The sequence below is a fragment of the Cydia strobilella genome, chromosome Z (assembly GCF_947568885.1).
Source record: "Cydia strobilella chromosome Z, ilCydStro3.1, whole genome shotgun sequence".
Lineage (NCBI taxonomy): Eukaryota > Metazoa > Arthropoda > Insecta > Lepidoptera > Tortricidae > Cydia > Cydia strobilella.
In genome coordinates this window covers 8,811,194-8,838,169 of record NC_086068.1, presented here as the reverse complement: position 1 = coordinate 8,838,169, position 26,976 = coordinate 8,811,194, and the positions used below count along the sequence as shown (strand labels likewise).

At 37.9% G+C, this 26,976-nt stretch overlaps 1 protein-coding gene across 1 annotated transcript; it reads left to right on the top strand.

The window, feature by feature from the left end:
• The first annotated feature begins 2,581 nt into the window (after nt 1-2,581).
• On the top strand, nt 2,582-21,639 carry LOC134754227 (major facilitator superfamily domain-containing protein 6). The gene is made up of 14 exons (XM_063690398.1): nt 2,582-2,689; nt 2,914-2,991; nt 5,470-5,608; nt 8,048-8,267; nt 8,713-8,884; nt 9,019-9,230; nt 10,396-10,609; nt 10,984-11,069; nt 11,604-11,757; nt 12,380-12,564; nt 14,920-15,175; nt 15,898-16,109; nt 16,509-16,695; nt 21,312-21,639. The coding sequence occupies exons 2-14, from the start codon at nt 2,919-2,921 to the stop codon at nt 21,404-21,406; spliced, it is 2,205 nt and encodes a 734-aa protein (XP_063546468.1). The 5' UTR covers nt 2,582-2,689; nt 2,914-2,918; the 3' UTR covers nt 21,407-21,639.
• Nucleotides 21,640-26,976: the final 5,337 nt, after the last annotated feature.

Below are 26,976 nucleotides of genomic sequence, written 5' to 3'. Positions count from 1 at the left end.
AAATTCGGGCGTATTATCCACTCGGCCACCACCGCTTCCAAACCAAACATAACATAGATATTTTCGCGCTTTTTAAGGACAACCATGGAGTGTATAGATTAGCTACCCAAAATTTTTGTTTCTCAATCGTTTTTGTTCCATTCGCGTATTTCCCCATTCTGTTTTTATTTTCTTAGTAGTTGATTTTATTACACGCGGTCCCAGTCGCTTTTTCCTCCAAAGAGTAATAATTACGAGAACATTTCCTTCTTACCCTGAGTCAACGGAGCCCAGCTACGCGCTACGCGGGACTCCTATTTCTGGGCGGTTTGCCTTCGGACATCTGAAGCTACCTAACGAACCTAACCTACCTACCTACCTATCGACTTAGTGTGACTATGACTATCGTGAAAACATTACACTTTGAAGAAAAAAACGACTGGGACATAACTAACCCTGTAATCAAATTAACTACTGTAAAAATAAACTACTTACTGGTTAAAAAGCAGAATGCAAAATATTGGGAAACAAAAATTTTTGGTAGCTACTCACTTGGTACTAGGCCTTAAACTGTTTTTTAACAAGTTTTTCACAGATATTTGTTACGAATAAATATGACATTAATGTATCAAGGCGGTTTGTTTACAGTTTCTGCTAGTGGCGCCCCCACGCAGTTTTGCATAATATTGCCTATTGGCAATTTGATTGTCTCGTGTGAACGATTTAAATTAGTAAAATTGTGATTGCAATAGATAAATTGTCTCATATGGAATCTTGAGATATTGTCTATAGTCAAGGCGTAGACTATAGAGGTCAGCGACCTCAGCGACCACCTGACAGCATGAAGCTTCATTTATAAGTTTTAAAGTGGAAGGCACTGTCACTTTTTTCTCCATACTAAATTGAACCTTATCACTGAGCCAGAAAGAAGTTCGTATCGGGATAGAGAAAATGGTCCACTTGAGATAGCAAAAGTGGAGCCCTGTGTCTCATTCGCACATGTTGCCAATGTTAAAAAGATACCATAGTGGTAGTATTAATATCAATATACTACTGAAATTAATTACCTTCTTATACTATTCTAGTTCTATATTCAGATTACAACAGTCCTGATATCTTTTAAGTAATTTGTAAATAATTATGATGTCAATATTATTAACTGATTAAACCAAGCATGTGCAATAATTGTGCACAACAAAAAAAACATAAATTTTAGTATGGTAGACATTGTAGTAACTTTGAATATTAATTGATATCCCCAACTTGATGACATGTTATCAAAACACGTGAATACAAAATTTCTTAAAAATGGTGAAGAAATGTTGTGGGAATGAAAGCTTTGCTAATTGTGAAATAACGTTTCACAAGTAGGCCACAATTATTACATTTTACGATAAGCCCGCTCCATACTACGCGGCGCGAAGCCGCCAACGCGAGTGTGGAGTCGATTTCACTGATTAGCGAACTAGACTCCACACTCGCGTTCGCGGCTTCGCACCTTTATTCGCGCATGAGTGTGGAGGGCCCTATAAAAATACAAGACAACATTGTCAAACTCATTAGGGTGACTATGATGTCGGCATGTTGTTAATCGGTCTTACAGAATTCTTATTATTTATGTACGTAATGTAAAAGTAGGTAAGTTTATCTAAATAGGTATGTTTTTATTACGGCATGTTTAATAAAATTTGAGATTTGTTATAGAATAATGCCAAAATTTGAATCCAGTCCTTAAACATTACAGACTCACTTATACATAATACTTTGTTACGGAAACGAGTGTGTCAAAATATTTATATATCGATTGTATATAGGTAGGACACACATTTCCGTCAGTAGAAATAGGCGGCAAATTCAACCACAGATCTACAATGACGCTTACACTTAAAAATTGCTGAAGTGTGCAAAAGGGAAGCCAAACTTTATGAACATACCATGAGTAAGTGCGAAAGAGGCAGACTACAATTGAAAAAACGTGACCACTTAAAATTTCAATTTATTTAGAAAATGACACACCCTACAAATATATGCCATATAAAACAAATCCAAATATCCCATGTGTCAAATTCTGTAATTTATTTTTAATGTAGTGTGCAAATAAAGAAGTGGTTTTATGTATCCCATGTTATCCAAATATCCCACATACATAATGACTTATGGTCACCCTAATTAGAACGAGATGCAGGGCTCTAGTTTGACTTCTAATGTGAATCGGTCATAAGGGGTGGGGGGAAATGACCGAACGGGATAGTCTTATGTTTCTTTCGTCTCTTTCGTTTCGTTGTTTGTCCATTGTTTGTCCTTGTCACAGTCTCACATTTTTTTTATTCCCCACCGTAAATTAAGTATTCACAAATCTACTCGACCAATCATATTGTCGCATTGCGTATGTTCTGTCCCTTACGGGCGCACGCGTATAGCTAATCTATGTATTCTATATAATGCTAGGTCTATGCTTTTTGGCCAATGTACTCGATCCGGCTTATTAACTCTACATCCGGCCTGACAAGTGACACTTGACAGCGACAGCTGTCAAACACTAGAGATTGTTTGCACATGCACGCGCTAAACGCGCTTTCAAGTTTCATTTGAGGAACTCAGTGAACTCACCGACAACCGGTGCGTGTTGAATTGAACAAATATTAAATATTTCCAATTGGCAATTATTTCTTATAAAGTTCTGGTTAAAACATCCATGCAAAGCCACAAGGTAAATTGATAAAGTACTGAAATATTATTGTTTCCATCCAGCTATTTTATGTAATAAACACGTTGTTTTACGTTAAGTTCTCATTCAACAGTTCCGGTCGTGCAGGATTTGCATGTCTTTACCTTGTCCTCGGTTGTTTATTTAATACACAACTAATGAATTCTGTTTAAATAGTTTTTCTTGTCATCCAACATAAGCGTGTGAACATAATTACGTGTTTTCAGTTCCGATGGTGACATCAAACATGAAAGTCAACAAAAAGTTGTTACCTGTAAAAGGGCATTATTTTCTTTTCAATGCAGGTGAGCCAGTACAAGTTTATAAACAAATTGTCGTTAAAGATTTCTCTTTTAAGTTATTTCTTATTTTCTGACGCTGTCTTGTTATTATTATATTCACAATTTAGTAACTATAGTTCGTTTTTTTAGCATTAGAAAGAACGTAAGCGATCTTGACGTGTCTTTTTATTAAAAATCACATGTATAAAGAATTAAAAATAAGTCACAGCAAATGTTACAATTATAAACCATATGCAATCTTTTACATTCTTTTGCTTTCATAAGTAATATAAACCAATTTTTTAAAAGCATTTAACAATATTTTTCAATACAAAGACATTAAGATTGCTTACCTTTTATCTAATGCTAAAAAAACGAACTATAGAGTCCATCTAAGCTAACTTTGCACCAACTATGAATAGAACAAATTGAAGGAGTCTCATAAATGTCATATTATTATTGGAAATTGACATCAATGATGACCAGGCATCGTAAACTGCGAGCGAAATCCATTGAGTACTAGGGTTGTTGTCAAGTCAAAGTACGTCATTTCAATGGATTTCGCTCGCAGTTTACAATGCCTGATGATGACATATCCACATGTTGTCATTGCAAATGCTATGTAGAGGTCGCTTAGTAATATTCTAGTTTTATTTAACTGGCCTTAACCGGTGCGATTATATATTGATAGTTAACAGAGTTTAGAATTTTGCCTTAATGTAAACTTCTAAAATTATAATTTGCCAGTTACTGTAAGTTTGATAACCAGTCACATTTTAAGATATTTTTATAGAATTGTATTTATTAACTATACACAAACCTATAGTTATAACATATATTTAAGCTATTATCAAGCATCACACTTTCTGAGACTTGCTCAGTAAAATGTAGCTGATGGCATCATACTTTTTACAACTATCATCCTAAAGAAACGTGAGAGGTTATAAAGTTATTTTTCTACTGACACACACATGCTGCCATCAAATATCCTAGAGCGGCCAAGATGCTCAAAAATAGGCTTTGTTCATATATTTGTGAACACGTTAGCAACTCGTGTATATGTGATGGTGACTGTATTTGACTTTAAATCTATTGATAACTGCCAATTCCCTTATCTTTATTGCATAATTAGTTAAGTACAAGGCTTATCAGTTTGATTTCAAATGTAGCAAGACTGCCCCAGTTTTTAATATTTTGATTTTACTTGATCTGTTGTAGAAAAGATGTCATCACATTCCATTATTCCATGGTATTTTATTAGTGTTAAAAATAACTCCTTGATAAAATACTTTCCTAAATGCTTAGTAATCTTGCTATTCTTGCATAAGAATATTGGCACATATATTCGGTGCGGGTTAGGTGCGGGTGTTATAGACAGTATTAGGAAATATTGATCATTGAACATCATAGATGTCCAACTGTTATGTCCAACTGTTAGACGACCGGTCTGGCCTAGTGGGTAGTGACCCTGCCTGTGAAGCCGATGGTCCTGGGTTCGAATCCCGGTAAGGGCATTTATTTGTGTGATGAGCACAGATATTTGCTTCTGAGTCATGGGTGTTTTCTATGTATTTAAGTATTTATATATTATATATATCGTTGTCTGAGTGCCCATAACACAAGCCTCCTTGGGCTTACCGTGGGACTTAGTCAATCTGTGTAAGAATGTCCTATAATATTTATTTATAACTGTCCATATCTGGGAAAAAGTGCCCAAGAAATAGAGAGTCAAATCTAAAACAGGTCCAATGCCTTTCGAGAAAAAGTTCATCCATGCCGTGTCAACACAATAAACATCATGTTTTCATTGGAATTTTGATGTAAAAATAGAAGTAACTTCTTCTGCTATAGTGTGATGACCATACCTTGGGGTTTTGGGTGCGGGAATGATTTCGTGTATTTATAACTTTGTTCATTCCTAAATATTTACCAAAATATGAATTAAAAATAGGTAGTAAGATGCAAATGTGCTTAGAAATGTTCAAATTGTTTTTGTTTTTACAGTTTTTAGGGTTCCATACCTCAAAACGAAAAAACGGAACCCTTATAGGATCACTCGTGTGTCTGTCTGTCCGACTGTCACAGCCTATTTGCTCCAAAACTACTGGACCAATAAGTTGAAATTCGGTACACATATGTACGTCTGTGACCCAAAGACGGTCATGTAATGAAAACAAATGAACTTTAAACACAGGGGGCACTTTTGGGGGGTAAATGACAAATTAAAAAAAAAACAAAGTTTTTTAAACTAAATCACGTTACGTATCAAATAAAAGGGCCCGTTATGAGAATTTCAAATATATTTTCTTATAATTTTATAATAAACAGCATAAACTGACCCCCCCCCCCCCCTCCCCTTTATCTCCGAAACTACATACTAGGTCCAAAATTTTGAAAAGAATACACAGTATCCTAATATCCTAATTATGACAGGAAACCCTATTAGAAATCTACAGTCAAGCGTAATAATAGCTCTAATGTTTATTAATCGTTGAATTACAGGCACTGCACCCCTAGTCCCTTATCTCTCCACATATGCCCGGCAGCTAGGATTCTCTTCCGCCACGGTGGGTCTGATCTACACAATCCTGCCAATATTTGGACTTGTAGCAAAACCTCTTTTTGGAGTTATTGCTGATAGGTTAGTATTCTATTGTAATTCTTTTTTTTGCGCAAGATACATACATATATTATAGATTTAACAGGGCTATTTATTTCTACTCAGAATCACGATGTATAGCTATAATAGTCGTAGATCGCTGGATCTTTACTGAATTCCAACGGTCTGACAACCTGACTGACCTGACGGTCCTCCAGTATCGGAGGCCGGATACGAACCGGCGTCCTTAGCCTACGCGGGCGTGGTCACTATTTCTTTAGTACATGACATCTATTTCAGTTTAAGTGTAGTTTATATATAGTACTTAATTTACTTAATAAAAGTTCGATCAAAAAAGATTTTTCTAAATTCAAGAGACAAGTTCAGTCTTTCTCTTTTTATACATATTTAAGTCAATTGGGCTAATCCCGCAGTGCAATCGGGATATCATGGACACGGTTATCGTGTGATAACAACGTAATAGATCAATCGTCAGTTTTTAATAACGCTGCTGTAGAAATAGACGGTCGCTTTATCCTGTCACTATGGATGTGTAATACAAATCCATTTTGTGGACTTCGTAATCTATAGTTGCATTACTAGCGAATGTTATCTTGACTTTATCATAATCTTTAAGATCCTGCTCATTAGATATTGTCGATTCGTTTCTGTTTTTTTAACTGGGTACGTATTCTCTTTATACCGAACAGGAAGGAGCTGAGACAGTATGAAACACGATGCGTTTCTAGTCGTCGTAAACAAAATATCTTCATAGGTACCTACAAATTCTGCTACGGCGGTATTATGTGCACTTGGTTTCATATTTTAGATTTGCACATTGGTTTGCTGTATTAAGGATAGATGTGTAATTCGAATATTTCGGCAAATAGGGCGAAGTCTCTTGGCGTCATAAGATCATGTTTAAGCCATAAATTTTAAGGCATCATACGACACCTAGTATATATGTATAATTGTATATACGTAAATAGGGTAAACTATAAATACTAATGTTGATTGTCGACCTCCCAATGATTGTCTCCTTCAATTTTATTTTAAGTCATTCCTAAATTTAAAGGGGCCAATAACTGTAAGTACATTAACATTTTGAAAGCCATACATCTATAACGTCACACCAAGATCACGAGTGCAACCGTGCCAATATAAACCTTATCTTAAAAATATTGAGTTGCATATACACTTAGCCAAAACAACTACCTATTAAGCGTTCTTAGCGCTGTGTGCATGACTGCATGTGCAAATAGCCTTATTCAAAGGAAACATTGAAAAGGAAATGTATAGTTAAAAAACTACTTAAGAGGCCGGTGTTGATTTTAGTCGCAAAAATGTAAAATTGATAGATTTAGTCGGTGAAATTGTAAACCTTTTTGAAATATTATTTACCTTATTATAAACCTAATTGAAATAAAAAGTACTGGTTTCTATTAGCACGTCTTGCCTTTTATCGGATCAATTTTTTGAAAACAGACTCACTAAATTAGTAATGATTTTTTTTCTGATGGACGTTTAGGTAAACGCGCGTAAAGCACTGATTTTGTCGCTCATATTTGTAAATTTCGTAAAGTTTGGACTCCTAAAAATGGTAAATTTGTATTACACATGTCCTGTACGTTATGTAAATGAAAGTTAGACGAAATCAATTTTCTCCAGAAATTACTTCAAAACAAGTGACAATTTCTCTGAAATTCGACTTAATTTCAACGTAATTTTGATACTTAAACAATCTACTATTTACTGAAACTGTTGTTATACATCAATTTGTATAATTTACCACCATAATTTTTTAATGAATTTTTAAAAGCCCCTTCTCTTCACATATTACCGGTGAAGCACGCTCGCGACCTTATGTAAAACGGCAAGATGAGAAGACGTGCTAATAGAAGCCAGTACTTGTTATTTCTATTATGTATCAAAAGGTGTACAACTTTTGCGACTAAATCTATCAATTTTACATTTTTGCGACTAAAATCGTTAACGGGCTCTTAACGAGAAAAATAAATAATATCCTGCCTAATAAGGCAACTGTAACTGCGCGGTAGTTTAATTAATTTCATTATATATTAATTTAATCAGGCGTTGCGGAATTCCATGATAAAATAAAGTTTACTTGATCTTTCGCTATGTAATGCGGTGTAAGTAAAGAAAAAGAAAAACATTCTTGCGCTATTTCCAATTCTGAATATTTTATTGAGAATATAATTACGGCATTACAATATTTGCCGTTGTCAAGCTGCGCGCAGTATTGCTGAGTCGCTCGCTGCATAAAGCACACGGACATGGGGTCATTTTTGAGCTCTAAACTTCTATTAGTTATTCTTGTTCATTGACCCCAAAACGCACCCATACTTACTTTGGCAACATAATAAATGAACACCATATTTGCTTATCAGGTACCTACCTACTTCTACTGTTGCCTGTAGGTACAGATCAGTTTTTTACCTAAAATGTTTGTTTCATTTACAGATTTAGGATACAGAAATCAATTTTCATACTATTTCAAATAGTAACTATTGTGAGCTTCGGCGCCATATACTTAATACCGGAGTCCGACAGCCTTGCCACCGTGGGTATTTCTTGTAGTAGTGGATTGTCTTACCTGCAGAGCTGTTATGTGGAGGAGAAAATGATAGATTGGGATAAATTAGACAAGCTAGGCAAAGAAAACGTCACGGCGGCATGTCAGGTGAGTGCTTATTTTTATTTTTCTAATATGGTACAAGTTACAAATATGTATGGTATAAATATGGTACCTACCTATTACTGGGTAAATTTTTCTTTTTGGTAGTCTTAAATTTGCGTTTAATATATGAATTCGAACGCCTTTTGACCATCTTTAAAATACTAAGTATTTAAACTACTTAAATGGTACTTAGCGCCACTTGCACCAAACCACTAACCCGGGGTTAACCCGTTAAACCTGGAGTAACTATGATTACCAGTACAATTTGACACTGGGTTAAGGGTTTAACCGCTTAACCCCGGGTTAGTGGGATGGTGCAAGTGGCGCTTAATCGTGTATTTTATTAGTACTTTATTTAACGGTAAGTATACTTGTGTTAATATCCTACCTAAATGCTTTTTGTAGTCAAATGACAATACTATCATTAATATCTAATAAAAATCCTCAGATGACATGTGACATGACCTCACCAAAGATGTGGCAAACGATATGCGAACACTGGCACATACCACAGTACTGTTACAGTGCCACAGACAGCATAAACTATACGGCGTACGTGGCCAGCTCCACTGTGCGCGACAACTGCGCATACATAGCGGCTAACAACGTCTCGCTAGAAGGTGAGTCGGGATAAATTGTGACATACTATATATAAATTTTGCAAATATTGGCACATCGTTAATGCTCCAGTGCCACAGACAATATAAACTATACCGGACGCCGGACTATAAAGCTTATAAAAATCATTCCACAGGCAAATTTTATACCCCCCGCTGCAATATTGGAAGCGACTACGTGGACATAAACGAGCCCTGTAACCTGCAATGCGACAACGCCGCCCTGTCCGGAGTGATAGGCAGTCGCACCGCGAACATGACTTGCGGGAATCAGACCCTGAACTACAAACTATGCGTGAACGATACCTCGTTGGAAAAGATGCCTGCGAATATTAGCAGTAAATGTGAGGTGAAGTACAATAGCTTTGGCACATGTAATATATTATAAGTATTATAACATTTATAACTTTATAACATAAGTCAGTGTGGCCAACTCCTGCTGCACGCACCGCGATCATGACTTGCGGGAATCGGACCCTGAACTACAAATTATGCGTGAGCGTTGTAGCAGATGCCTACGAATGTTAGCAGTAGGTAAATGTTGGGTACGGTACAATAGGGTTGATACACTCCGAAATTTATAACTTAACGGTCTATGTACAGTCACGGACTTGAATTGTTGAGCCATTTAGGGTTCACTTTACATTCGAATTTTCATACCGTACTATAGTATTGAAAACCAAATTAGCTTGATCCCTAAATGGATCAACAATTTAAGGCTGTTACCGTACACGAGTGTATTTGATAAACTTTTGAGTACAGATCTCCATCTGCTTTTCACTGCTGAAACTAAATACTATGGCTCGATCGACTCAATATAAAATTTGATAACATGTCACTCCTATAATGACAGACGGTAAATCGATTTGTAATAAAAATAAGATTTCTAAAAACACGTTTATTTTTTAATATACAAGATATATACAGTGGTACTACCTAAACGAAATTAATAACTAGCTTAAATCTAAAATAGGCCCTTGAGGCATTGTACCAAGGATGCTGGCGGCATTTCCCCGCTGTATCGCATTGCTGATACGTTGTGCGAGAAAGCCGCCAGCTCTTCGGTCACCAGTTACGTCAACCAGACGCTTCGCGATTTCTGCAAACAACTTATGCGCGCTGGGACCCCATGGACCTAGAGTTTCAACTCCAAATGGAATGAAATGATACTCTCTACCGAGGCTCTTATATTTATTACGTTTTAAAATTTCTAAAATACTTACGTTGTTTTCATGTTTCTCTAGGCTGTTATAAAGTTTGTGATAATGGTGATATGGAATGCGAGAAATTACGAACCTAACTTCAAAACGCTTATGTTGAAAATGTTGGAATTGACGAGAAGGAAAGCAAATATGAAATATGGATTAGAAGCAATTTCGAATAACGACTTGCTCTCAAAATGATCCCGTAAAGATCCGAGTTCGCGTGTCAAATATACCGTTTAAATTTATGGCACTTAGCAACATAATTTTACAAGGATTTTTTACTAAATGTGTATTAAACCCACTTTCCAGGCGCATTGCGACTTAGACTCGACGACCCCGTGGCGTCTCATGGAAATATGCGACGGTTGGTACGCCGACGACGCCGAATCCTGCCAGCCGAAGACCAGGCAGGGGCAGGCGCTGCCATCTGAACTGTCGTTCACTGGATACGTTGAACTAGAGACCGCGATGAACGTTAGCAGCTGCGTTTATGTTAGACTTAAAAACGTGGCCATTCCCAACGGTGAGTCGTATTCCAAATCGAACCAACCTGCCAACAAAAAGCTATTATATAAGAATTGCTACCAGGCAGGGGTGGGAGCTGCCGTCCAAACTCTCATATTTATACCATTTACGGTTGACCAACAAGTGTATCGCACCCTCGCCTCTCGCGTGTCATAATCATATTGTGCATATGTTTTCATTATTAGCAATAAAAAACGTATACTATTATGTCTCCCATTGTTTGTGATGCGATTTTCATGAATCAAATACAAAAGTCAATAAAATGTTATCCTGACAAACGAAACTAGTGTATTGTAATTATGTGTATGTAATTCTAATGAGGACCCTTTTTCTCTTGCATGTCGTATTTTATTTTATTTTATTTGTTCACAGGCGATTCGCAGTCTGTACATTATCCGTATTGCGCATCACACGAGCTGTTTCAGACGTCGTGTAAAATCAATTGCAATAACTCTCAGGTACGTACGTGCTCTAAAATACTCATCTTGTTACTTGGGAGTACAATGTTGCATACAAATTCCATTATTTGTCGAGTTCCAAACATTTTAAAAGTTGAAGTGGCCATATCATATGAAGGCATAGGTCCATTAAACAGCCAAACAGATGATCAGTACTTATTATTATAATGTTGGTAGATACCGCGACTATTTAGGTGTGTCAAATAGGTTGGCGTATTTTCAGCAGAAAAATACACTTCTGTTTTTAATAAAAAAAAAAAAACTGTACATAAGAACGTTGCTTCTGTAAAATATTTCTATTATATTTGTATTTAATGCGGCATTTTTGAGAAAAGCACTATATATGACTCGGCTGGAAGGCTACTTGCTGGTTTCGGATATAATCTAATGCCACTACATTGTTTTACGCGGTAAACGCACAAACGCAGCGGTAAGCGCATTGTCATTTTTCCTACATTCCGTTGACGCATGCGTTCAACGCTGCGTTTATCGCATAAAACAACCGCGCGCTTTAAAATCGATGATTGTTTACAGTTGAATGAGATGTTCCAAGCAGCGGCAGAGAGCCTCAATACGGGCAGCCAGTACACCAGGCAGTTCTGGATGTTTTTCGTACTTATGGTACTCAGCTGGGTTGGCATGGCGGTCGTTGTTACCTTCGCTGATGCCATCTGCTTCAATATTTTAGGTACATAAAGTGATCTTTGGTTGAAGCCTTGTACTGCGTCACGATCTAGAAATGTTGCGGACTATTAAACGTGGCATTCACGCAGCGTACAGCGGAAACTTTTCCGCTGGACGTTGCGACTAAAACTGTTAGAAGTTATTTTTAGTACTTTGTTAATAATGTTTAAATAACAGCAACTGTATTTAAATTTAAAACACAGTCTTCATATTTAACAGATTGAACTCAAGTGTAAACTTTACTATGGACAATTGACTGCATGACAAATCTTATACAGCTGTGAAAATAGCTTACAGTATAACCACAGAATAAAATTTATAGTACTACCGTACAGAAAGGAAACTTACTACAAAACCGAAGTTGACCGCGTTTCAGGGACAAATCATGTTGTTTCTAATGTATGGCATTATTCCTTTCGGCTATTTAGGGTTGTTAAAATTCAAGTCATTATCTTATCTGTGGTCGTGCACGCAAAGGAACGTCAAGTTTTGCCAACCCTAATAATTGCTCGCAGCAACGAGCCGAGAACGCTCGAACGCTGCAGTTTCCCCCCACTGGTATAACTCACGACATTTTAAATTTTATTGTTGCACTCTATTGCGTTACAAATAAGCTCCATTTCCAGGCGCAAAAGTGTCCCAATACGGCAAGCAGCGCCTATGGGGCTCGGTGGGCTGGGGTATATTCTCTTTGCTCACTGGCGCGCTCATAGACGTGTTCAGCGAGGGCGAGTACAAGAACTACGCCGTCGCGTTTGTGCTCATGTTCGTGTTCATGCTCGGTGACGTCATCGTGTCGTGTTTCATAAAGGTATGCTATAATTGGGGGGGATTACTGCAATGTTCTGCCACCAGAGTGCAGCACTAGGCCCTTTAGTATTATATATACTGTACCTATAACCCATAGAGTAACTTATACATACTGTACCTTTAACAGGTTTTTGACAAGTTTACGGAGATAATAAAATATAACATTGATGCATCAAGGCGGTTTGTTTACAGAGGACCTGCCGGGAAACGCGAATCCGAAATTTCGGTATCTGCCTCTTTATCGCTCGAATGTACAATAGTGACAGAGATGTTAGATAACGAAATTTCGATTTACTTGTTTCGCGATAGACCCTCAGATTGTGGTAGTGGCATCCCCTACGCAGAACTTTCGCGTAATATTCCCTATTTTAATATAATTACATATACACAACCTTTAAAGGGCTGTCAACACCTAATTTCGTTGAAATTGATGTTACTTAAGCAGTTTTTTGTAACATGTAAAACCGCTAAGACGGATTAGATATTTGTACCCCCGATGCGATAGTAAGTTGATATTGGTCTAACACTTAATACACCCATACAATACAATCTCTATTGACTTGTTTTTTATTTTAATTTCCTATAATAGATTTGTATTTGTCGTTTATTAATGTTAAGATAAGATAATGTTAATGAATGGATTAATTTTATTAGGTTAGGTTATTGATTATTGTATCTTGGAAAATCTTTATTTTGTAATTTTTGATTATAATAAACTCAGAATCAGATAATGTATTTGCTTTACGTATAAATACATGCAAATACATTATATTGCATTATACATTATACTCTAAAGTACTTACATGATAATATTGCTTATTCTAAAGTTATGTATGTAAGTTAAGCATATTAAGATTATAGGTACGTACATGTCATTCAATAGGATTAATGAAAAAAATCATTACAATAATTTAATGTCAAGAGTAATTAGTTAAGTGCATTCGCGAAAAATTAATTAATTGTGTAATACGGCCTATTAGTAAAGTAGTGACGGGTCTAAAGCACTCAAAGCTCTTTATACAAGGGGTAGACTCTGGTTGGAGCAAAAAGCTTTGGAAACATAGCAAACGGCAACTCCAAATAATAACGGGGGTGTTTACTGGCCATTACGGGGTCAAGGGAATCCTGGCCAAGATGGGGCACGCTGACAACACCGATTGTCGTATGTGTGGCGAAGAGGAAGAGACAATATAACACCTTATGTGTGAATGTCACGCCCTCGCCAGACAAAGAATGAAGGACTTTGGAACAGGCTATCTGGAACCAAAGGAATTCAAAACGCCTACCCATAAGGTCCATCATCCGGCATATGGAGATGGTGGGGAAAGCTCTTGAGTAGCGGACGGATCTTTCCTAGGGGGTAACTGCACAAAAAATCCCTATGGGTCGAAGTGTATCCGTAAGGGCCCCCGAAATTATAAGATAAGATAAGATTAGTAAAATAGTCTTTTACTTTTTTGTCAAATAATCGAAAATCTTTACAATTCTTTATGTCTGGATTTAATTTGTAAATATTTTGATTGCCATGTTATTAACACTGTTATTAAAGTGGCCGAAACTTGACTTTGTACGTGCTAGATTATTTTTATTTCTCAAATTGAAATTATGGCATTCACTAGATTTGGGATACTTATTCCTATTTATGTAAACATAGAGACATATGCGATAGAGATACATTGAGATGATCGTCATGATTTTTTGGTCTTTGATCATATCTCTGTGGGTAATTGGTATACGCGTGGATCCAGTAATAAGTCGTGCCTTTTTCTGCAAGAGTAACACCGAGTTATTACGTGAGCAAGAATTACAAATTAATATCAAGAACGAGATTCAAGTAAATTTAAACAAACAACTTACTTTCTCTTCCAATCTGCTTTTAGCCTTTGTTAAATCTCCGTGCAGTCAAACAAATTATTTTGGACCCAGGTATGTCCTTAACCAACGTCCAAAAGGACCCGGGTATGTCCTTAAACTACGTCCAAAAGAGAGGTATGGGCACTGTGAATGACATCTCGCTTTGTGTGGTAGGGCACAGGACAGCGGATGTCATTCCAGATCTAGAGCAGAGCCCAACTGGGGAGGTACCTCCACCTTACAGAAAACCGCAGCCAAATAACACTAGACCCAACTAATAGTGTTGTGTTCCTGCCGGTGAGTAAGGTTGCCAGAGCTCGAGGGAGAGGAGTGTTAGCGTCGACAACGCGCATGTAACTTCTCTGGCGGGCCGTATGCTTGTTTGCCACCGACGTAATATAAAAAAAGTCTATCAACTTCCTCTCTATATCTCTATTTAAATTAAATTATTTGTACTTCAGAATTTTGAGAAGTTGATTATTAACTTTCACATGATTTTCAGATCGAATCCACAAAAATGTCCGTGAGCATTCTCGCCGATGTCGGATCCCTGCTATCCTCTCTACCCACTGTGATATTCCTTCTATGGACCATAGCAGTCGGTCTCTGCACAGGTCTGCTATGGTCGTTCCTGTTCTGGCATTTAGAGGACATTTCGAAGCAAAACGGCAGTGGCTCGGAGTACGACAAGACTCTGCAAGGGCTGGTCAGCGCTATACAGACGTTTGGAGGCGAGATACCGTTCATGTTTGTGTCTGGTGAGTGATTTACCACCTTATTCACAAAATAACTAAATTTTACTATATTTTGTCTCCTTCTAACAAACACAAATGTCATAATGATGGACGATTATTAATGGTTTGTTAAATTTGATGATGTGTTAAATAAAAAACCGGACAAATGCGAGTCGGACTCGCCCACCGAGGGTTCCGCACTTTTTAGTTTTTGTTGTTATAGCGGCGACAGTAATACATCATCTGTGAAAATTTCAACTGTCTAGCTATCACACTGTCTGGTGACAGACAGACAGAGGAGTCTAAGTCATAGGGACCCGGGAACCCTAAAAATAAGTAGGTATTGTTTGTTTTATATTTTTTTTATTTTATATTATTATTATAGTTTTTTTTGAAATTCGACATTTAGAGACTATAGTCTTTATACATTTCTAAGTAATTGTTATACTTAAGTTTGAATTGATATTTGCAGTTAGATGGGTTTTATAATTGTTGATGTTTTTTTTTGCTTGTATGTTAATTCCATGTTGACGTGTAAAAGTGCCCTTGTGTTCTATTTGCTAAATAAATGTTGAAGTTTGACAGGCGTTTATTAATGACGCCATTATTATTGTTCCGGCTATGGCAAACCCAAGAGGAATTCATTATTGTAATCCGATGTTATTAATAGACTGCCCAAAATATGATCTTGTATTTGAAAAAAACATTATACGAAACATAATTGACCTAAATAATCTTGTTTTCAGGTTACATACTAAAGCGTCTAGGCCATATAAACATGATGACACTTGTGCTATTCGCGTTCGGCGTGCGCTTTATACTTTACTCGCTGTTGAGCAACGCGTGGTGGGTTCTGCCCATAGAGATGTTTCAGGGCATCACCTTCGGCATGTTCTACCCCACCATGGCGTCCTACGCTAAGGTCGTATCGCCGCCCGGCACTGAAACCACTGTGCAGGTAACGAACACACTGCAATAGTCTGGCGAACCAATTTTGTCCGTCGAAAAAAGCGCGAAATTAAATTTTCCTTGGCGAGCTACCCTTCGCGCCTTTTCTGATGACGGAAGCTGCTTGCTGCCAAGCTATATAAACGACACAGTCAATTAGCTTTTGATTTTGAAAGTGTCCATGTCAAGTTATTAATATTGATTCAGGTCACAAGGTAGCAGACCATTTAACGCGCCCGGACACTTTTAATGTCTGAGTTTTCCTGACCCATTTATATTGATTACCCGACTTTATCTAACTGTATTAACTAGAGAGAGAGACGGTAGTCTACCTCGCGGGCGAGATACTGACGCGCCGCTCCTGAGCTAGTCCTGTTAAGCTAAAAACCTAACCAGTATATGTTTTCAGGGTCTAACAGGAGCGATATTCGAAGGCGTCGGAACTTCCCTCGGAAGTTTCATCGGCGGCCTCCTCTACGACCAATACGGGAGTTGGAAGACGTTCCTATGGTTTGGGATCGGGTCCCTCGTTTTCTGCGTTGTCCACGTCGTCGTCCAGTGCCTGGTGAAGGACAGAACGGCAGGAACACCGCAAGGTAAAGAAGCGAATGGACCTGCTCTAGGTGTTACAAAAACCGACGATTAAATTGAAAACGGAGCAAGATGATGGCGTAGGACAGGGACAGCGAACATATAATATTCATACAATCGGTAGGTAAGTTTTACCTCGTTGCAACAAGATTCACGTTTTTTTTTGTTAACCATCGTCTGAGCTTAACTGGCAGCAATCAGATTCTTTGGAGAAACTGTCGACTAAAGTGGCGACACAATTAATCATTAAATCTAAATTTCATTTATACAAAAATCCTTATTCACCATTCACCAATAAAGGTTCGTTATCCCTAACTTTAAATACCTAACTAGGTACGCTTATCGGCATGGTGTCTACTAGCTGCCTTGACTATACACGGTGGCTAAAAAATAAGTGCATTCACGTTGCCAAGGAGGTTTTGGGATTATACTGAACAACTTACTTTACTATGGGACCAACCTCGATCTCGTGAAAAAAAATTTGGCTGTTTCATAAATTTTGGCTGCTCCATTTTCTATGCGAGGGTTCATTTTTTTCGCGATTTCATGGTTGGTCCCATAGTAAAAGTTGCCCAGTATAATCCCAAAACCTCCCTGGCAACGGGAATGCACTTATTTTTCAGCCACCCTGTATAGATACATGTACATTAGGGTGGTCCTTATTTCGTCGAAGTTATATTTTTCTGCGGGGCACCCGCTTAATGTAGGAAAAAGCTCGGTCTCCCAGGTACTATAATATAATTCTTATATATCATTCTTAACCAACACTTGCTCGAAACGCAACAAATATACCTACGTCGTCACTGTACCAGGTCAGCATGACTTCTAGTTGTTGATATTTTTCAAATTGACGAAAAATGTTATCCCGTCGTATCAGGTCATATTCGGTCTGTTCTTGGAATATACTTGCTTTTTTCGTATTCCGCTTGACAATTGGGATCCAATGACAATAATAAATATAAAACTATAACTTTCCATTCCTAAATTTTTTTCACAATCGCAAAACTATAGAGGTTCCGTATGTTGAACTTTAGGCTGTGACCATATTTATGTTTATCATGTTGTTTTTTTTTTTGTTTTTTTTTGTTAGTTTTCTTAGTTTGTTCGTTCTGTAATTTTTTTTAATTGTTATTTTTTCTCCTTTTGTAGGTTGTGGTAAGTATGTATCTATTTTCTGTTTGTAATCCGGTTATTTTCTCTTACAACCTTTTATTTACTTTTATTGTTTGATGGATTTGTACTGCTAAGTGCAAGTATATCCAATGATAAAACTACACAACCTCTTGTAGATTCGCTTGTAGTGGTTGACTGTATTTATAAACTATAAAGAAAAATAAAGTCACGAAATACTTTTTTTATTATCAATTATTAATTTAAACATACAGTGGTCTAAGAATGATCATGCCAAGAATACTTTCTTCAGCAATAAAGCATTTAAAATTCCTACAACAAATATTGGTACCTAATAATATTTTTCTGCATTTTTTATCATCAATTAATTTTTATTTCAAATTTATTACATACGTTTTGACAGTGTAACATTAGATTCTGGAAAGTCATATTAAATAAGTACTAAATATACTAAATCCACCACCCTACAAGTTTTGAGTTTAGCTACGAAATTCTATAGTATTTCTATGTTTATATTAATCCCAGTGCTCAAGTATAACTTCCACGTACTATTAAGTTTGTTATTATAGTTATTAATTACATTATAGATATAGATGAATTTTAGAGTTAGATAATTCTAGCAAATTTTGTTTCGCTACTCTATTGTTTTTTTTTTTTTTACTTATTATATTATCTTGTATTTATGAAATAAAACTATGAAAACGGATTATATCGCGTATATTGAATTTATAATACATCCCGACGTTTCGAACTCTTTACAGCGTTCGTGGTCAACGGGTGACTGAGGAAAAATTACAAAATGCAAAAATACCCACATACTAAAATAATGAACAATCATAGACTACAAACTTTAAGGCTGGTTGTACATGCAAAATCGGTTCATAAGGCTAGTTATACACTATAATTATTTTTCAAGTAAAGATATATATATATATATGCGATAAAAATAAACTATGCCGGCTCCAACCCTACACCACGGACCCGAGAAGATTTAATTCACTCCTAAATTGTAGGAGGGTATCCCAATATGGGACCGGCAACAAACTCGGCGGGACACATCTTTTCAAAACATCAGAATGTCCAGCATCATCCAACACTACGGTCTCACAGTCTATGTCTCGCTTGCTCCTTTATCAGGTGGACTACAGGATCCCAAGCTGGTGGTAGAGAAAAGCCATCTTCCCTATTAAAGTTTGGATATTTCTTAATCTCAATGGCCTCGCGCAGCATTCTGGGTATGTAACGCTTCTCCTTGGCAAGAACCAGAGGCTTATCAAACTTGATTGAGTGATTGGCTTTATCCATGACATGCTCACAGACAGCAGACCTAGGTCGACGGTGCTTGACATCAGCTATGTGTTCCTTCACCCGAGTGGAAATGCTCCGTTTCGTCTGCCCGACATATGATAGGCCACACTCACAGTCCAGCCTGTACACTCCTGCAGTCTGTAGAGGGGTATTGCATTTTACAGGCCTCAGGAATTGTGACATCTTCTTCATTGGCTTGAAATATGTTTTTATAGAAGCACGCTTCAAGATGTGGCTGATCCTGTCCGTGACCCCCCTGACAAAAGGCAGAATGGCAGGCCTGCGCTCGACTGTGGGGATCTTAATGTGGGACCTCTGGTTGACCCGCGGTATCCTGAGCTCGTTTGCCTGGAGCGCGCGCCTGGCATGCTGGAGCTCCGCGGCCAGATGCTGGTCATCACATATCCTCTGGGCTCTCTGAAACAAAGATTTGCCTACTGTAACAAGTTGACTGGGATGGTGATGCGATTTGCCATCGCAAATCAAATGCAATCGCAATCGCATGGCAAATCGCATCACCATCCCAGTCAACTTGTTACAGTAGGCAAATCTTTGTTTCAGAGAGCCCAGAGGATATGTGATGACCAGCATCTGGCCGCGGAGCTCCAGCATGCCAGGCGCGCGCTCCAGGCAAACGAGCTCAGGATACCGCGGGTCAACCAGAGGTCCCACATTAAGATCCCCACAGTCGAGCGCAGGCCTGCCATTCTGCCTTTTGTCAGGGGGGTCACGGACAGGATCAGCCACATCTTGAAGCGTGCTTCTATAAAAACATATTTCAAGCCAATGAAGAAGATGTCACAATTCCTGAGGCCTGTAAAATGCAATACCCCTCTACAGACTGCAGGAGTGTACAGGCTGGACTGTGAGTGTGGCCTATCATATGTCGGGCAGACGAAACGGAGCATTTCCACTCGGGTGAAGGAACACATAGCTGATGTCAGGCACCGTCGACCTAGGTCTGCTGTCTGTGAGCATGTCATGGATAAAGCCAATCACTCAATCAAGTTTGATAAGCCTCTGGTTCTTGCCAAGGAGAAGCGTTACATACCCAGAATGCTGCGCGAGGCCATTGAGATTAAGAAATATCCAAACTTTAATAGGGAAGATGGCTTTTCTCTACCACCAGCTTGGGATCCTGTAGTCCACCTGATAAAGGAGCAAGCGAGACATAGACTGTGAGACCGTAGTGTTGGATGATGCTGGACATTCTGATGTTTTGAAAAGATGTGTCCCGCCGAGTTTGTTGCCGGTCCCATATTGGGATACCCTCCTACAATTTAGGAGTGAATTAAATCTTCTCGGGTCCGTGGTGTAGGGTTGGAGCCGGCATAGTTTATTTTTATCGCATATATATATATATATCTTTACTTGAAAAATAATTATAGTGTATAACTAGCCTTATGAACCGATTTTGCATGTACAACCAGCCTTAAAGTTTGTAGTCTATGATTGTTCATTATTTTAGTATGTGGGTATTTTTGCATTTTGTAATTTTTCCTCAGTCACCCGTTGACCACGAACGCTGTAAAGAGTTCGAAACGTCGGGATGTATTATAAATTCAATATACGCGATATAATCCGTTTTCATAGTTTTATTTCATGAGTAACTATCGCGGTAACCGAAGACAATATTATCTTGTATTTACTTACATAACATCATTGTACACGTAACGTACTTACCATGTGGTGCTTAATGTAAATATGGTATAAATATTTAGTTAATTCAAAGTTGTGACTATAAGTTCCTTCAAAATCCAGTATTACATTATAGAACATAGTCCTGGGTTTTTTTAATAAAATACTTTTAGCTAAAGTACAATTGTGTTTGATTTATTTCCTTTTTCAAAGACAAAGAAATACTGCAATATTTTTTACAGTTTATACAGCTTACTTAGATTATTTTTTTTAATAGCGTGGACTTGGTTACAGTGTGTGTACATCAGGAAGTTTGACATTTTTCCAATTTACTAAAAATAAAACATGATTTATAGCCATGTGTGTACCTTCAAATGTGTAGGTATATCATATGTGTGCAAATACAAACGTTATAATGCGCTTATATGTTATTTTGTTACTTTATGTTGCATACATATTTATTTTTTGTCCTCATTGTTAGTATATTTGTCTCCTTTACCCCCTATGTTTGCAATTTGTATTACCATGTTATGTTTAATTTCAGGTGGCTACATGTCCATCATAAGATATGAGCAGCCCGGAGATATGGTGTGTATAATGGAGGATCACCTAGAAGGCAGGGAAATGCAGTTGCGGTAGTTACTAAAACATATATTTACTAAAAAAGCGAGACTACTTGACTCAGTAAGGTTTGGATCGGTCATAATGCTGCTCAAAAGACGTTGACGCACCGATTACGTGGCTAATTGTGTGTGAGAAACGCAGGACACGCTGCGTCCAGCTCCGGTGTGGTATGTCCTTTATGTATAAGGGAATGATTGTTTAATACAATACCTATATTAGAGCGATTTATTTACAATAGGTAGGTATTATTATATGTATATTATCTCTTTATTTAGCTTTTTACAATATGAGTATAAAAGTTAAATATACAAACACTTACAAAACATTACAAAAAATATATACACATTATAGAAAACCTAACCTAGGGTGCCTATATGTATATTATTATAATAATTGTATTGGTTAATTACTTACCAAAAACTCTTTATTGCCTAGCTCACACGATTGCAAGATAATAGACAATAGTTGAAATATAATTTCTCAAGCTGAAACACTGCACATATGCTCGTCGTACTCGAGCAATATATGAAATACTTTTTTACTAAAAATGTAATTAATGACCGAACCTGGACATATTTTATGTAATTTCAACGTTTTTAATTAAAAATATATTCTTGAAAATACCGAATATTAACGCTTGGTGGTGGTTGGTTGTAACTATTACGTATCTTGCGAAAGCTGTTTAAAAGGCTATATTTATTAGATATAGGTTTACCCAACAGTTCCAAAAGGTGGCTTTAAATTTTATCATTATGTTTCATATAATTATTTTTGTTATGCCGGGTGTGGTTTAGATAATTGTATAGTGTTTTTAGTGCATAATTAGCTCCTGTGATCTAAGTAGTAAATTTAGTTAGTCATTATCTAATTTATAAATACGAGGGGTGGTACAAATATTCGCGGAACGAAGTAATTGCAAATTAAATAAAACTTGAACTTCTTCGGAGGTGGTGCACCCTTCTTATGCCGATAGACTTTTCTTTCGACTCAGGTTCTAAATGATGAACCCAAGTCTCATCTCCAGTCAAAATTTGTTTCAATATGTGGGTAGGATTGTCACCGCACAGATTCAAAAATTGCTTCGATGCGTCAACTCGTCGTTGCATCTGCTGCGGTTTGAGCATTCTCGGTACCACCGACCTAGCACCCACTTTCGTCATGCCAAGATAGTCACGTAGGATCCTCAAAATTGTTGTACCTGATTTGTTTTGAGCATCTTCTTTACGAGTTTTTCAATTTTTTGAATCATATCCGACGATGTGACTTCAATCGGCCGTCCTGGGCTAGGGTCGTCTTCAAATGACTCAGCCATGTTTGAAGAGGCCATGCGACTTGTAAATCATGATTTTAGCAGGGCACTGGTCCCCGTAGAGGGCTTTCATTTCACTAACTACAAGTTGCGGAGGTTTTCCTTGGTTCGATAGAAATTTTATCACGGCACGATATGCAATTTGCTCCATAGTCGCATGTTTATTCCGAAATAATTTGTTTGAAGGGCGATATCTTTAATACAAATGACGGTTTTGAATTAACATTTATATATTTTTACCTATAGAGTTTTCATACCACATAAGCAAAAAGGTTTTATACTTCATTCCGCGAATATTTGTACCTCCCCTCGTATCTACGTATTTATAATTTAGTAAAGTTTATATATATTTACTATAAGTAATAACTAGGTTAAGAAACATTGGTGAGTGAGAATCTTATATCATGTCTTCGTAACTGTGTTCCCTTGGCCTTGGGCTCCGGTGGACGCCGTACAGTGTCACCTTGCATAGTAGGATAGCTATAATGTATATCGTGACGCTGTACGTATGCAGAAAATATTATCTGTGTTTACAGAGCTAAGTTTCTTTTAAAAAGTGAACAGAGTTGGTTTTTCTTCACAATTAAATGTGCGTATTACTATATTGAAGGTCGGTTTTTGAACGAAAAGTTAAGTCCAAAGATGGGTCCAAAGTTGTGCAATAAATTGCATCTTATTTTTTTTCATATTATGATGTGACTTCATAAGAGGCATATAGGTAAGTTGCGTTGCGGTTCATCACCCGCATCCTGCGGGATATATTTTTGCCAGTAGGTACCGAAGTGCTTTTTGATAGTCAAACCCCGTATATTGGCCATTTTATTCAAAATGTAGTTTAGTACAACTCTACCCTTTTTTTTTAGATTTGTGACTTTTTATGTCACTTCTACTTAGAATCATGAGCTGTCCCAAAAATTTTATTTCCATTCCTTTGCCGTTTTGCAGTCTTTTATATGATGGTAACGTAATGGACAAAACGAAAGAATTATGGAAATTTTGGGACACTCCTTCTCCTGTTAGGATCGAAAGAGCTCCTTATTCCGAAAAGAAATAACATGTTTGGAAACTTAAAAAAAGTTGTGTACAAATTTATACGAGGGTTGCTACTTATTATTATTATTACTTGTATGTCCTTTACAAAATCTCGGGACCATGGGATCCCGGACATTTGGAAGGCATGCGTGGGGCCGAAGCCAACACGTAGAGGCCCCTTGTAAGTAGACAATTTACTATAAAGTGATGTGACACCAACCGACGATTATCCCTGTATGCACTATATTAGTGCTCCCAAGGACAAGCCCCGGTTAGTGTAGGACTATTATTGCAAGAAAAAAAAGAAAACAAAATGAACTGGGCTATTGGGTTGAGACGTTAGTGGACTAGTAACCGGAGCTATAGAAAAGGCTATGACACCTGCCCTTATCTATGTTTAAAACACGAACAAAATGGGCAGGTGGTAACTCGCCAACTCACTATATGGGCCCCCGAAAACGGCCGCTCGTACGGAGCGACAAGGGGGCAACATTGCGTGTGAGTGGCTCAGGGTGTGGAGAGGTGTGCACCGCTTTCTACCCAGTGGCTGTGAACATCAGCCACTATGCCAACATATTTCACTTCCACCCTGCGAGCATGTAGCTTTGACACCCCACTCTGGACGGCCGGTAAAGGCAAGCCAGAGGTGAGAGTCCTGCGGCCCTTGCTCAGTGTTCACTCCAGCCGGCCAATGAAGGCAAGCCGGAGGGAGGCTTCTTTCGACTCAGGTTCAAAATGATGAACCCAAGTCTCATCTCCAGTCAAAATTTGTTCCAATATGTGGGTAGGATTGTCACCGCACAGATTCAAAAATTGCTTCGATGCGTCAACTCGTCGTTGCATCTGCTGCGGTTTGAGCATTCTCGGTACCACCGACCTAGCACCCACTTTCGTCATGCCAAGATAGTCACGTAGGATCCTCAAAATTGTTGTACCTGATTTGTTTTGAGCATCTTCTTTACGAGTTTTTCAATTTTTTGAATCATATCCGACGATGTGACTTCAATCGGCCGTCCTGGGCTAGGGTCGTCTTCAAATGACTCAGCCATGTTTGAAGAGGCCATGCGACTTGTAAATCATGATTTTAGCAGGGCACTGGTCCCCGTAGAGGGCTTTCATTTCACTAACTACAAGTTGCGGAGGTTTTCCTTGGTTCGATAGAAATTTTATCACGGCACGATATGCAATTTGCTCCATAGTCGCATGTTTATTCCGAAATAATTTGTTTGAAGGGCGAAATCTTTAATACAAATGACGGTTTTGAATTAACATTTATATATTTTTACCTATAGAGTTTTCATACCACATAAGCAAAAAGGTTTTATACTTCATTCCGCGAATATTTGTACCTCCCCTCGTATCTACGTATTTATAATTTAGTAAAGTTTACATATATTTACTATAAGTAATAACTAGGTTAAGAAACATTGGTGAGTGAGAATCTTATATCATGTATTCGTAACTGTGTTCCCTTGGCCTTGGGCTCCGGTGGACGCCGTACAGTGTCACCTTGCATAGTAGGATAGCTATAATATATATCGTGACGCTGTACGTATGCAGAAAATATTATCTGTGTTTACAGAGCTAAGTTTCTTTTAAAAAGTGAACAGAGTTGGTTTTTCTTCACAATTAAATGTGCGTATTACTATATTGAAGGTCGGTTTTTGAACGAAAAGTTAAGTCCAAAGATGGGTCCAAAGTTGTGCAATAAATTGCATCTTATTTTTTTCATATTATGATGTGACTTCATAAGAGGCATATAGGTAAGTTGCGTTGCGGTTCATCACCCGCATCCTGCGGGATATATTTTTGCCAGTAGGTACCGAAGTGCTTTTTGATAGTCAAACCCCGTATATTGGCCATTTTATTCAAAATGTAGTTTAGTACAACTATACTTTTTTTTTTCAGATTTGTAACTTTTTATGTCACTTCTACTTAGAATCATGAGCTGTCCAAAAAAAAAATATTCTATTCCTTTGCCGTTTTGCAGTCTTTTATATGACGGTAACGTAATGGACAAAACGAAAGAATTATGGAAATTTTGGGACACTTTTTCTCCTGTTAGGATCGAAAGAGCTCCTTATTCTGAAAAGAAATAAGATATGTTTGGAAACTTAAAAAAAGTTGTGTACAAATTTATACGAGGGTTGCTACTTATTATTATTATTACTTGTATGTCCTTTACAAAATCTCGGGACCATGGGATCCCGGACATTTGGAAGGCATGCGTGGGGCCGAAGCCAACACGTAGAGGCCCCTTGTAAGTAGACAATTTACTATAAAGTGATGTGACACCAACCGACGATTATCCCTGTATGCACTATATTAGTGCTCCCAAGGACAAGCCCCGGTTAGTGTAGGACTATTATTGCAAGAAAAAAAAAGAGAACAAAATGAACTGGGCTATTGGGTTGAGACGTTAGTGGACTAGTAACCGGAGCTATGGAAAAGGGCTATGGCACCTGCCCTTATCTGTTTAAAACACGAACAAAATGGGCAGGTGGTAACTCGCCAACTCACTATATGGGCCCCCGAAAACGGCCGCTCGCACGAAGCGACAAGGGGGCAACATTGCGTGTGAGTGGCTCAGGGTGTGGAGAGGTGTGCACCGCTTTCTACCCAGTGGCTGTGAACATCAGCCACTGTGCCAACATATTTCACTTCCACCCTGCGAGCATGTAGCTCTGACACCCCACTCTGGACGGCCGGTAAAGGCAAGCCAGAGGTGAGAGTCCTGCGGCCCTTGCTCAGTGTTCACTCCAGCCGGCCAATGAAGGCAAGCCGGAGGGAGGGGCCTGACCGACTCTCGGGGGTATGGGACCCAAGGGACGTCAATTCCCATTCAGCTCGCCTTATTATTATTATTTATTTGATACACTAGCAGCTCTTGGAGCTGATGCGTGTATATCGAGCACTTGTATTTTATTTTGCACTTGTTTTTTTTATGTATCCGGAAAAGCAAAAAAATAACAAAAATCTATAGTAATATATGCTTTTATTGTTTTTACATTTGTTCGCCAAGATTAACGATGTACTTTTTTATACGTTTAAACCACTTTACATGGCACTTTTTTCCATTCTGATTTTGGTATACAAAATGTGCGTGAAAATAAATAAAATTTGTTGAATACCTGATATGTAGACAGATATCTACTTACCCGTCAAAAAGTACCATGGCCCTAGCCAAGATGACATTGTCAAAAGTCAAACGAAAATAACAAATGTATCAGAATGACGATGCTAC

Excerpts from the sequence above, each read along its gene's own strand:
- LOC134754227 (XM_063690398.1), top strand. The coding sequence starts at position 2,919 with ATGGTGACATCAAACATGAAAGTCAACAAAAAGTTGTTACCTGTAAAA. Across the intron at positions 2,992-5,469 it reads TTATTTTCTTTTCAATGCAG|GCACTGCACCCCTAGTCCCT; the intron begins GTGAGCCAGTAC and ends GTTGAATTACAG. Across the intron at positions 11,070-11,603 it reads TCAATTGCAATAACTCTCAG|TTGAATGAGATGTTCCAAGC; the intron begins GTACGTACGTGC and ends GATTGTTTACAG.